This window comes from Rhinoraja longicauda, chromosome 25, assembly GCF_053455715.1.
Source record: "Rhinoraja longicauda isolate Sanriku21f chromosome 25, sRhiLon1.1, whole genome shotgun sequence".
NCBI lineage: Eukaryota > Metazoa > Chordata > Chondrichthyes > Rajiformes > Arhynchobatidae > Rhinoraja > Rhinoraja longicauda.
In genome coordinates, this window is record NC_135977.1 from 6,391,710 (window position 1) to 6,404,054 (window position 12,345).

Genomic DNA, 12,345 nt, shown 5'->3' on the forward strand with positions numbered 1-12,345 from the left:
GGGGGAGGGGAAAGAAGAGGGGGGGAGGGGTAGAGGAGGGGGACGGGAGGAGGGGTAGAGGGGGAGGGGAAAGAGGAGGGGGGGGAGGGGTAGAGGAGAGGGGGAGGGGTAGAGGAGGGGGGGAGGGGCAGATGACGCGGCGGCCCCTCTGCCCGGCCCCCCCGGGTCCCCGAGGGTAGGTCTCCCGGCTTATCCTCACCGACGTTCTGGTACTTGAGCACGCTGTAGGGCCGCTCCCGGGACCCCGGCGCCCCGTCCTGGCCAGGGCGAGCCAGGGTAAAGCGGCAGCAGGCCGAGGGAGAGGAGGGGGGCCATTGCGCGGCGGACACCGCCGGGTCACAGTGGCAGGGCCCCGCCGCCATCATGGCGTCACCGCACGCAAGGCTGTGGCGTCATTCTTACGTCCACACATCTGCCAGTCAGCCCCTCTCCCTCTCCTCTCCCTCTCTCCCCCTCCTCACCCCTCACCCCTCTCCATCTCCTCCCCCCTCCCCTCCCTCCTCTCCTCCCCCTCCCCTCCCTCCTCTCCTCCCCCTCCCTCTCCTCCCCCCTCTCCTCACTCCTCTCCCTCTCCTCACCCCTCTCTCCTCCCCCCTCTCCCTCTCCTCCCCCTCTCCCTCTCCTCACCCCTCTCTCCTCCCCCCTCTCCTCACTCCTCTCCCTCTCCCTCCCCCCTCTCCCTCTCCTCACTCCTCTCCCTCTCCTCACCCCCCTCTCCTCCCCCTCTCCCTCTCCTCACCCCTCTCTCCTCCCTCCTCTCCTTCTCCTCCCCTGCCCCCCTCCTCTCCTCCTCCTCCCCCCCTCTCCTTCTCCTCCCCTGCCCCTCTCCCTCCCTTCTCCCCCCTCATCCCCCCCTCTCCTCCCCCTCCCTCCTCTCCTTCTCCCCCCCTCTCTCCTCACCCCTCCCCCCTCTCCTCCTCCTCTCCTCCCTCCCCTCTCCTCTCCCCTCTCCCTCTCCTCCCCTGCCCCTCTCCCATCTCTCTCCTCCCCTTACATCTTCATGGTGGTGTTTCTACAACCACACAAAGTTCAGGCAATAACAATGTGATTATCAGTATACAAATCGCTTTTCACAGTTCAGTGTAAGTTCCTTTTTCAAGATCGTGTGTGGACTCATGAGTGGTTCTGACTTGCAAATATATTGTACGAGTATCTGAACCAGAAAGTCTGCAATGATTCAGGGGCGGCACAGTGGCTCAGCGGTACCACATCTGCCACACAGCGCCAGAGAAACATAGAAAATAGGTGCAGGAGTAGGCCATTCGACCCTTCGAGCCAGCACCGCCATTCAATATGATCATGGCTGAACATCCAAAATCAGTACCCCGTTCTGGCTTTTTCCCCCATACCCCTTGATTCCCTTAGCCCTAAGAGCTAAATCTAACTCTCTCTTGAAAACATCTAGTGAATCGGCCTCCACTGCCTTCTGCGGCAGAGAATTCCACAGATTCACAACTGTCTGGGTAAAAAAGTTTTTCCTCATCTCAGTCCTAAATGGCCTACCCTTTACTCTTAAACTGTGACCTCCTGGTTCTGGACTCCCCCAACATCGGAACATTTTTCCCGGGTTCGATCTGACTACAGCAGTTGCTGTCTGTGCAGAGTTTGTACGTTCTCCCTGTGACCCGGGCGGGTTTTCTCCAGGTGCTCTGGTTTCTGCCCCATCTGAAAGGCGTGTAGGTTTGCAGGTTAATTGCCCGTGGTGTGTAGAATCGAGGGTGGGATAAGTGTACAGGTGATCAATGGTCGACGTGGACTCGGTGTGCCAAAGGACTTGTTTCCGCCCTGTATCTCTAAACTAAACTAAACAGGTCACCACTATCTTCTCAGATAGTTTTTTAAAGAATCCATGGGCATCATAACGATGTACATTTTGTCCATTCCTTCACTCATTAGGATTCCCAGACTTATGCCAGAGACAACTGCCCTGGCCTTTGATTAAGGCAGGGCCCTATATAAAACTATATAATTTTCTTTGCTTTGATCCATGTCGCACCACTATCCTTTTGATGCCATGGTGAAGAACCAGAATGAGGGAAAATGATCATAAGGTCATAAGTAATAGGAGCAGAATTAGGCCATTTAGCCCAAAAAGTCCACTCCACCATTCAATCATGACTGATTTATTTCTCCCTCCTAACCACATTCTCCTGCCTTCTCCCCATAACCCCTGACACCCGCACTAATCAAGAACCTATCTCTGCCTTAAAAAATATCCATTGACATCCTCCACAGCCTTCTGTGCAAAGAATTCCACAGATTCACTACCCTTCATGGTCTATGCCTACCGTCTCTCCTTCCTACACCTCTCTACTTACGTCAATCGTGAACTGGCCTGATGGAAATGTATTTACAAAAGCCACACTCAAGTTCAGGTGTATTCAAATTGCTCTTTGTACATGAAACACAAGACTGTTGGACATGCACATATATCCGAAATGTCACCCATTCCTTCGATCCAGAGATGCTGTCTGTCCCGCTGAGTTACTTCGGCATTTTGTATCAATCTTCACCTACATCTTCCAACAGTTTGATATAGCCAGTTGTCACTTTACATTTTTATTCATTATTTCAGAAGGTTTACAACAAAGGGAATGAATGGAAGTAACTAGATACACTCTTCAAAGTTTACAAAGATTATATCTGTTATTTTACAAAATCTTTGTTAAAAAATATTCAGAACCTTCAACTTATTTTTTAAGAACACGTCTCCAAAAAATATACCAGGATCTTACTTACAGTATGTTAACATGTGTCAACATGCATTGGTATAATGTTTTGAGTTCTGTAATTGGTTAATGACTTTATAATTATGGTATTAGTGACATTGAGCTCCTTCAAGCTAACAAGCCAGATTTAATTTGTTTTCTTACTCCAATGCATGGAGTGGATATATTGTTCACTACAGTTGTTAAAATGGGTAATTTGTGGATTAAATGGCGTAACTTTTATTGTTCATGTTTATCCCCTTCTTTCAAAGATGCTTGTTTCATTGGTGCAGTATTTCAATAGACAATAGGTGCAGGAGTAGGCCATTCGCCCTTCGAGCCAGCACCGCCATTCAATGTGATCATGGCTGATTATTCTCAATCAGTACCCCGTTCCTGCCTTCTCCCCATACCCCCTGACTCCGCTATCCTTAAGAGCTCTATCTAGCTCTCACTTGAATGCATTCAGAGAATTGGCCTCCACTGCCTTCTGAGGCAGAGCATTCCACAGATTCACAACTCTCTGACTGAAAAAGTTTTTCCTCATCTCCGTTCTAAATGGCCTACCCCTTATTCTTAAACTGTGGCCCCTGGTTCTGGACTCCCCCAACATTGGGAACATGTTTCCTGCCTCTAACGTGTCCGACCCCTTAATAATCTTATATGTTTTGATAAGATCCCCTGTCATCCTTCTAAATTCCAGTATATACAAGCCTAGTCGCTCCAGTCTTTCAACATACGACAGTCCCGCCATTCCGGGAATTACCTAGTAAACCTACGCTGCACGCCCTCAATAGCAAGAATATCCTTCCTCAAATTTGGAGACCAAAACTGCACACAGTACTCCAGATGCGGTCTCACTAGGGCCCTGTACAACTGCAGAAGGACCTCTTTGCTCCTATACTCAACTCCTCTTGTTATGAAGGCCAACATTCCATTGGCTTTCTTCAATGGCTGCTGTACCTGCATGCTTCCTTTCAGTGACTGATGCACTAGGACACCCAGATCTCGTTGTACATCCCCTTTTCCTATTTCACCTGAGTAACTGTGTTTCATATGTGAATCAAGACAAGAACAGTCTTCTAACAACTTAATTTCCGAGCGATTTGCAGTAAACATATCTTAGACCTTGCTCGCTGCAATATCACTGTCCAAACACCAGGTGACAGTACTGTGCTTCGAACCCCTCATTTTGAGAGTACTTGGCTCAGACTGTTACAAAGTTTGAATCTTTGGGTGCGACAGGTTGCGGAGGTTCAGATTACAGCTATCATTACAAACTTTTCAAGTTCTCAAGGGCAGCACAGTGGCACAGCTGGTAGAGTTGCTGCCTCACAGCGCCAGAGACCCGGGTTCGATTAAGCATGGTCTTTCGATTAGACTTTAGACTTTCGAGATATGATGCAAATGCAAGCCCTTCTGCCCGCCGAGTCCGTGCTGACCAGCGATCACCCCTTAACCAACACAATCCTCCAAGCTAGGGACAATTTACAATTTAATCGAAGCCAATTAACCTACAAACCTGTATGTCTTTGGAGTGTGGGAGGAAACCAGAGCACCCGGAAAAAAACCCACATGGTCACAGGGAGAACTCCATACGGACAGCACCCGTAGTCAGGATTGAACCCGGGTCTCTGGCACTGTGAGGCAGCAACTCTACCGCTGCGCCACTGTGCCGATACTTTGAGATATAAGTTCAGGTGGCAACAGCTAATTTAAAATTTGAACACGTGGGTCATGTATCAGAATTTATCAGGAACAACTTCAGTTGAGAGAACAAAATACAGTATTATTTTGTGCTCCACAGGAATTACAAAGGGATAAAGTGAAAGGTCCCGCTATCTATGTAATTTACTAATAATGTATTTATAAATACCCTAAAGTCTTTTCTGAACCATCCTCAGATTTCCTTGATCCAGTTCATATTTTTGTTCTCGCTGGAGGCAGAAGATTAAGTTTATCAGCAGAAGCTACTCCATTTTCCAGATCCCACCTGGAAGATAGACACAAAATGTTGGAGTAACTCAGCGGGTCAGGCAGCATCCCTGGAGAAAAGGAATAGGTGACGTTTCGGGTCGAGACCCTTCTTCAGACTCAACCCAAAACGCCACCTATTCCTTTTCACCAGACATGCTGCCTGACCTGCTGAGTTACTCCAGCTTTTTGTGTCTATCTTTGGAGTAAACCGGCATCTGCGGACTTGGTGGTGGGGGAAAGAGGGGTACTGGGAAAAGGGGAGGTCCCCCTCCCTCCCCTCCCCTCTCCCCCCTCCCTCCCTCCGCCCAAGGGGAGGGTGTGGGGAGAGTAAGAGTGGGGCTGGGGGAGGAGAGAATGGGGGGTGTGGGGATTTTGCTAGTAAATAAATAAAGTTTAGTGTTGATATATGATGTGTACAGAGAATTATGGGATGGTATTCATGCAGAGGGAGTCAGGATTCTCGTTTCTGATTGGCTTCTCTGGGCGAAGACAGATTGCCAGACGCTGTGTGGAGAAAAGAAAAGTAACATATAATAAATATCACAAGACCAGAAATGAAGATAGTTATTACGTTTAATTAGACAAAATGACACTGGAAATGTGGCAACTCGTGTACAGTATGTATGCAAAAAAAAGTTATTCCACTGTACCCAGGTACATGTGACAATAAAGTACCATTGAACCATTAAATCCTGTAAACGATCTAGAAAGTTTGCTTCTTTACGTTAATATTAGAACCTTGTACAGTACAATACCGCGCAAGGTGCCAACATTGGTAATAGGAATAGAGTTTTAATGGATAAAGCAATTTTGGAAACATATGGGTAATATAATGAATTGGGAACATCCAGTTGATGTAGCAGACACGACAAGTTCATAAGTGATAGGAGCAGAATTAGGCCATTTGGCCCATCAACTCTACTCCTTCATTCAATTATGGCTGATCTATCTTTCCCTCTCAAACCCATTCTCCTGCCTTCTCCCCTTAACCCCTGACATGATGGGCTGAATGGCCTAACATTGTTCCTTTGTCGTATGCTGCCTTGAAAATTTTCTCTGCCTTCAGGTTTCATATTGCATCAGTTGAGGTGTCTCAGCACAATTTCTACGGACCAAGTCTGTGTGTGAAAGAATTCATAATTTAGAAACTAAACTGCCCATTTCACTCAGATGGACCACATGGTAGTTAGTTTTGAATAATTCCAGTGCAAAAGAATCCATTTGCACAGTTAGACTGGAGAAGCTGCAATTTTCCCCTTGGAATAAAGAGGATTGAGAGATTATTTAAAAACAAAGGAACTGCAGATGCTAGTTTACACAAAAGGACACAGTGTGCTGGAGTAACCCAATGGCTCAGGTAGTGCCTCTAGAGAACATGAATAGGTGACGTTTCAGGTTGGGACCTTTCTTCAGACTGAAGAAGGGTCCTGACCTGAAGCATCACCGATTCATATTCTCCAGAGATGCTGCCTGATCTGCTGAATTACTCCAGCACTTTGTGTCCTTTTGAGAGAACTTTTAATGGATGTATGGAAGATCACAATGGATTTAGATAGGATGGACAGAGAGAAGTGGTTTATATTCGTGAATGGTTTGAGCACTAAGGAAGTAGCTTCAAAATGATGAGAATTGACATATTTAGACAGAGAGTGGTGGTGATGTAGATTTTGCAAGCTGTAAGAGCAGTGATTAATAATCAATCAGGGCTTTCAAAAAGGAAGTTACAATGGACTTTTAAGGGAAAATAATTTGCAGTTCCAGTGGGACTGAATGCAAGGACACAGTATTGATCAGATGCGTCAAAATGCAATAATAATCATTTTACAATTCTACTGGGAGAAACCTGTCATTTCAGATCACAGCTTTAAGTTAAGCTTTCTAAATATTGCTAATTATTTAATATGTTAAATATTGCAAATTACTTGGTCAATATCAAATTGCTGTTTGAGAAAGATTACTATGAAACAAAAGATATAAGGTGCTGGGGTTCCTCAGCAGGTTAGGCAGCATCTCTGGAGAATGTGTAGAAAGGAACTGCAGGTGCTTGTTTATAACAGAGATAGACACAAAAATGCTGGAGTAACTCAGCGGGTCAGACAGCATCTCTGAAGAAAAGGAATAGGTGATGTTTCCGAGTCTGAAGGGTTCCGACCTGAAACATCACCTGTTGCTTTTCTCCAGAGATACTGCCTGATCCATTGAATTACCCCAGCATTTTGTGCCTAGCGTCTCTGGGGAACATGGATAGCTGATGTTTCGGGTTGGGACCCTTCTTCAGACTGAAAAAAACTAGTTGTTACATTTCCTACATGAAAATAACTTAAAAGGCACTACTTGGAAACAAGTCTGGCTCGAAGGGCTGAATGGCCTACTCCTGCACCTATTATCTATTGTCTATTGTCTTTTTTTCTACTTAACGAGATGACATCAATTATATTGACATTTGGAAATTGGCTTCATATTTCTTGTAATAAGGGATGCTAGTGATCAAGAACACAATAGTTTTCAATGAGTTGTCAACATAAACTAATCCCTAAAATAAAGACTTTCAATCAGGTCGTTGAAAGGGCAACATCCCTCGGCTTAGTTTAATCCGTTAGGTGCCAGCTGATGAGTAGAAAATCATAAGAGGAATAGATTGGGTAAACACATAGATTCTCTTGCCCAAGGTATGGGAATCAAGAAACAGAGGACATAGGTTTCAGGTGAGGAGGGAAAGATTTAATAGGAATCTGAGGGGTAACTTCTTTACATGAAGGGTGGTGGATGTATGGAACGAGTTGCTGGAGGAGTTAGTTGAGGCAAGTACTATTGAAATGTTTAATGAAACATTTGGACAGGTACATGGATGGAATAGGTTTAGAGAGATATGGGCCAAACGCCTTGATGCGGGATGGGACATGTTGGCTGGTGTAGGCAGGTTAGGGCACAGGGCCTGTTTCTACGCTGTGAAACTCTGTGACTATGTTTAGATTTATTATTGTCACTATGTACCGAGGTACAGTGAGAAGCTTTGTTTTGCACGTTATACAAACATATTAGATATATCATACATGAGTACAATCAGTTCAAATTTAAGTACGATAGAGCAAAGACACAGAGTGCAGAATATAGTTCTCAGCAGTGCAGCACATTGTCGCGCTTCAGTTTCATAAACCTTTATATAGTACCTATCATTACCCTTTACTATTATGTAGGAATTATGACAACTAGTTTTTGCACAGTAACTTCCTCAAAAAACAATGTGATAATAACCAAATAATCTGAAAAGTTTATATTAAAAATAATTAGTAATGTTTAGTGAGGGTTAAACATTACCCAGGACACACTTAACAACCACCATGCTCTGCTTTGTAATTGGGATCTTTACTTCCAGATGAGAAAGCCAGATGACCCGGACCTGGGCGACACAGTGGCGCAGTGATAGAGCTGCTGCCTCACAGCGACAGAGATCAGGGTTCGATTCTGACCTTGGGTGCTGTCTGTGTGAAGTTTGCAAAGTTTAAAGGAGATATGCTGGGCAAATGTTTTACACAAAGTGCCAAGTGCCTGGAACACGCTGCCAGGGGTAGTGGTCGAGGCAGATGCGATAGTGGCACGCACAAAACTTTTAGATAGGCTTATGGATATGCAGGGAATGGATTTAGATTATATACAGGCAGATAAGAGTTGGTATTGGTATCAAGTACGACACAGACATTGTAGGCCGAAGGGCCTGTTCTTGTGCTGTACTGTTCTATGAGGGCAGTGAGGATGTTAATACATTCTTACCTGTTTAAGAGATCCTGGTGTCCATACCAGTTTATACACCATGTATATTGGAATCCATATGAAGGATGAAGCTCCGATCAAATATCCTGCTGTTATAGTCCAGTCTGGATAATCATAGCCAAAGAGACTGAGAGGGGGCCGGTACACAATGGAGCTTACTGTAATGAACTGAAATCAGACACAAAATGGACAATGTAAATCCATATCAAATAAATAAATAAATGCATGTAAATAGATGGGTGGTTTTGATTTTCCAGTTTTATTCTTATTGTAGGTCTTTTTAAACAACTGTTCCCCCTGGCAAAAAATATCACTTATTGTACCTAAACTGGCACCGATGACTCTTTCAAATCGACTACCATTTGGGGATGTATTAGAAGATAGACACAAAAAGCTGGAGTAACTCAGCGGATCTGGCAGCATCTCTGGAGAACATGGTTAGGTGACGTTTCGGGTCAGGACCTTTCTTCGCACTGGGCACTGCTGGAGTAACTCAGTGGGAAGTTGCAGAGAATTGTGGACACATCCCCTCCATTTACTCCATTTACACTTCACATTGCCTGGGAAGGCCACCAGCATAATCAAGGATGAGTCTATTCTCCCCTCTCCCATCAGGCAAGAGGTACAGAAGTGTGAAAACTCACACCTCCAGATTCAGGGACAGTTTCTTCCCAGCTGATGTCAGGCAACTGAACCATCAGCGGTCCTGAGCTGCTATCTACCTCATTAGAGACCCTTAAACTATTTTAAATCGGATTTTACTGAATTTTGTCTTACACTAAACGTTATTCCCTTTATCATGTATCCAAACACTGTCGCTGGCTTGATTGTAATCATCAATTGACTTTCCACTGCCTGGTTAGCACGCAACAAAAGTTTTTCACTGTACCTTGGTATACAGTATGTGACAGTAATCTAAACTAAACAACTAAATAAGCATTTGTGGAGAACATGGATAGGTGACGTTTTGGTGACATTTTGACCCTTCTTCAGCCCACCCATCCAAAGAAGGGTCCTGACCCAAAACATCACCCATCCATGTTTTCCTCAGATGCTGCCTGACCCACCGAGTTACTCCAGCACTTTGTGTCATTTTGTGTAAACTTTTTTTGTTTCTACATAGAGCAGGGGGGGGGGGGGGGGGTTGCCCTTAGAAGGAAACAAGGGGGTACTTTTCTTATGGGGAACAGCTTTGTTACTCACGGCAAGAAAGGCAGGGCTAATGCCCACCCAACAAATCCTCCAAAACAGCCCCGGTGAGAAGCCCAACATTGTCTTGATGTCATCGCAGAATTGCTGGACCCCTGAAGGTAAATCAAAGAGAAAGGATGGGAACTGTTAGAGCAAGTAAATGTGACAACAATAAAATATTCCCAGTTCATTTGGCAATGGTGATATATCTTGGCGTACATTTTGTAAAGCAGCAATGAACTTTATACACATATATAGTACACGTATACGTGTACTATACACACACACACATATGTATATATACATATATTTGTATGTGTGTAGTACATTTATGTACTACACACATATATGTACTACACACACACACACATATATATATATGTATATATTCACAAAATGCTGGAGTAACTCAGCAGGTCCGGCAGCATCTCAGGAGAGAAGGAATGGGTGACGTTTCGGGTCGAGACCCTTCTTCAGACTGATGCCAGGGGGTGGGACAAAGGAAGGATATAGGTGGAGACAGGAAGTTAGAGGGAGAACTGGGAGGGGGGGAGAGACGAACTATCTAAAGTTGGAGAAGTCAATGTATATATATGTATATATATAGATATATATATGTTTACGTTTTCTGACATGCAAGGTAGGGGTGGGGCTGGGTCTTTATCTTGCAATGATACCTGGCTTAGAGTGCATGACAAAATGTGATTGCAAGTCCTCCCCAGCTTATGAATGCCTAACTTATGTACATACAAATGAGAGTATGGGAGACTGGTGGGATGGTTTCGCCCAGTGCTGTGGGGCTGCAGGCATCTTCTGCCATGTGGGAACTCAGTAGAGCCCTGAGGATTGTTGTAGAAGAAAGAGACCTTGGGGTTCAGGTACATTGTTCCATGAAAGTGGTCACACAGATAAACAGATGTGGTGAAGAAAGTGGTTGACCAGCTTGCCTTCACTGGTCAGGGTATTAAGTAAAAGAGATGGGAGGTGAACAAAACATTGGTAAGGTCACATTTGAGGTACTCTGCACAGTTCTGGTCACCCTACTCTGCTATAGGCACGTGCTGACGTGTTTAGCAATGAGACAGGCTATTTCCACCAAACATTGCAATTTAGGAGTTTAATCTCTGCCCTGTGTGCCATCTATTCGCTTCTGGTCAAAAAGATATCCACTTGGTCGCCACCAAAAATATTAGCATTGAATCTTAATCTGAACCAATAGTCCTTCTGCCAGCCCCACAATATCAGAAGGATTTGGACATCTGTTGTCCATATGCCACACCCATTGCAAGGGTCAAAACGACAAACTTGACTGTGCTCATCGCAACATCTTTTGCTTCATTTTTAAAACGTTTATTTAACCTCACAAAAATAAAAAATGAAATGAAATTGGATTCCTTACCATAAAACCAAGACACGGCTATAGATTCTAATAATACCACAGCAATAAGACAGGATCCAGATCCAAAATCTTCCATTAATTTGACCACATAGGCTCCTCCCTGAAAAATTGAATTACATTTCATGTTAGCCAGGATTATAAATAAAAATTGTCACGGGACTTTGGGGGACAAAGTGGCACAGTGCGATAGAAGGATTAAGACATTTAATTATGAGAGTGGTGGTCTTTCATTTGCACTTTCGACTTTGGAATTTAGAGATACAGTGTGGAAACAGGCCCTTCGGCCACCTAGTCGATGCCGACCAGTGATGGGCATTGAAGACCATAGGTTGTGACTTTATTATGGAGGGCTCCTGAATTTAAGGGGACGTGAAAAAAGATGTTTGTTTCCTTCCAGAGGAGATATAGTCATTTATAACCAGTGGCGCAGTGGTAGAGTTGCTGCTTTACAGTGCTTGCAGCGCCGGAGACCCGGGTTCGATCCCGACTGTGGGTGCTGTCTGTACAGAGTTTGTACGCTCTCCCCGTGACCGCATAGGTTTTCTCCATGATCTTCGCTTTCCTCCCACACCCCAAAGACGAACAGGTTTGTAAGTTAATTGGCTTGGGTTTGTATACTTGGGTTAAGTGTAAATTGTCCCTAGTGTGTGTAGGCTTGCGTTAATGTGCGGGGATCGCTGGTCGGTGCGGACTCAGTGGGCCAAAGGGCCTGTTTCCGCGCTGTATTTCTGAACTAAACTAAACTAACCAGGTCTCAGCTTGAATCGGGGACAGTACTCTGACCATTGGCATCTAAGATCATTGGCTCAAGTACGAGCAAGAGACAGTTTGAATGCAATTTCTTTCCCGTAGGGAGTGAGGGAGTGCTACCATTTAGGAAGTGCTATTTTTTAGATAATATATTAAACCAATGCTTTTTTTATGTGTGACGGTATGCACCAGCACAGTGCATGGCACCTCTAAAAAGTTAAAACGTCATTATTTAGTTCACCTGACACATATGTTTATTAATCGTGCATACCGGCAACTTGTCTACAAAAAAACACTGTTTTAAACGAAGGTATTATTATCTGCCTGTGTGGAACAGTGCAGAGTGGAATTCTCGTGATTTGCAGGTTGACGTCAATGTTAAAACCATCACCACTCAATTAAATCAACTAGCCACATATCACAGTCACAGATCTACTTGTGAAATCTTTATGTCCACAGGTTAGATGCCATGCTTTCAATTATAAAATTGACTGTGCTTGGAGCAATTAATTGGCTGTGCAGATGATTGAGAAGCCCAAAGCCGCAATC

The 12,345-nt window shown here is 44.6% G+C and overlaps 1 protein-coding gene across 1 annotated transcript in view; it reads right to left on the reverse strand.

Moving 5' to 3' along the window:
• Positions 1 to 4,882: 4,882 nt before the first annotated feature.
• slc6a4b (solute carrier family 6 member 4b) overlaps positions 4,883 to 12,345 on the reverse strand; it is a 32,236-nt gene continuing 24,773 nt past the window's right edge. The window contains exons 13-16 of the mRNA XM_078421842.1: positions 11,047 to 11,146; positions 9,660 to 9,760; positions 8,457 to 8,624; positions 4,883 to 5,189 (exon numbers count right to left, since the gene is read on the reverse strand). Of these exons, the coding sequence (XP_078277968.1) occupies positions 5,109 to 5,189; positions 8,457 to 8,624; positions 9,660 to 9,760; positions 11,047 to 11,146 (450 nt within the window). The 3' untranslated portion in view covers positions 4,883 to 5,108. The remainder of the gene's footprint in view (positions 5,190 to 8,456; positions 8,625 to 9,659; positions 9,761 to 11,046; positions 11,147 to 12,345) is intronic.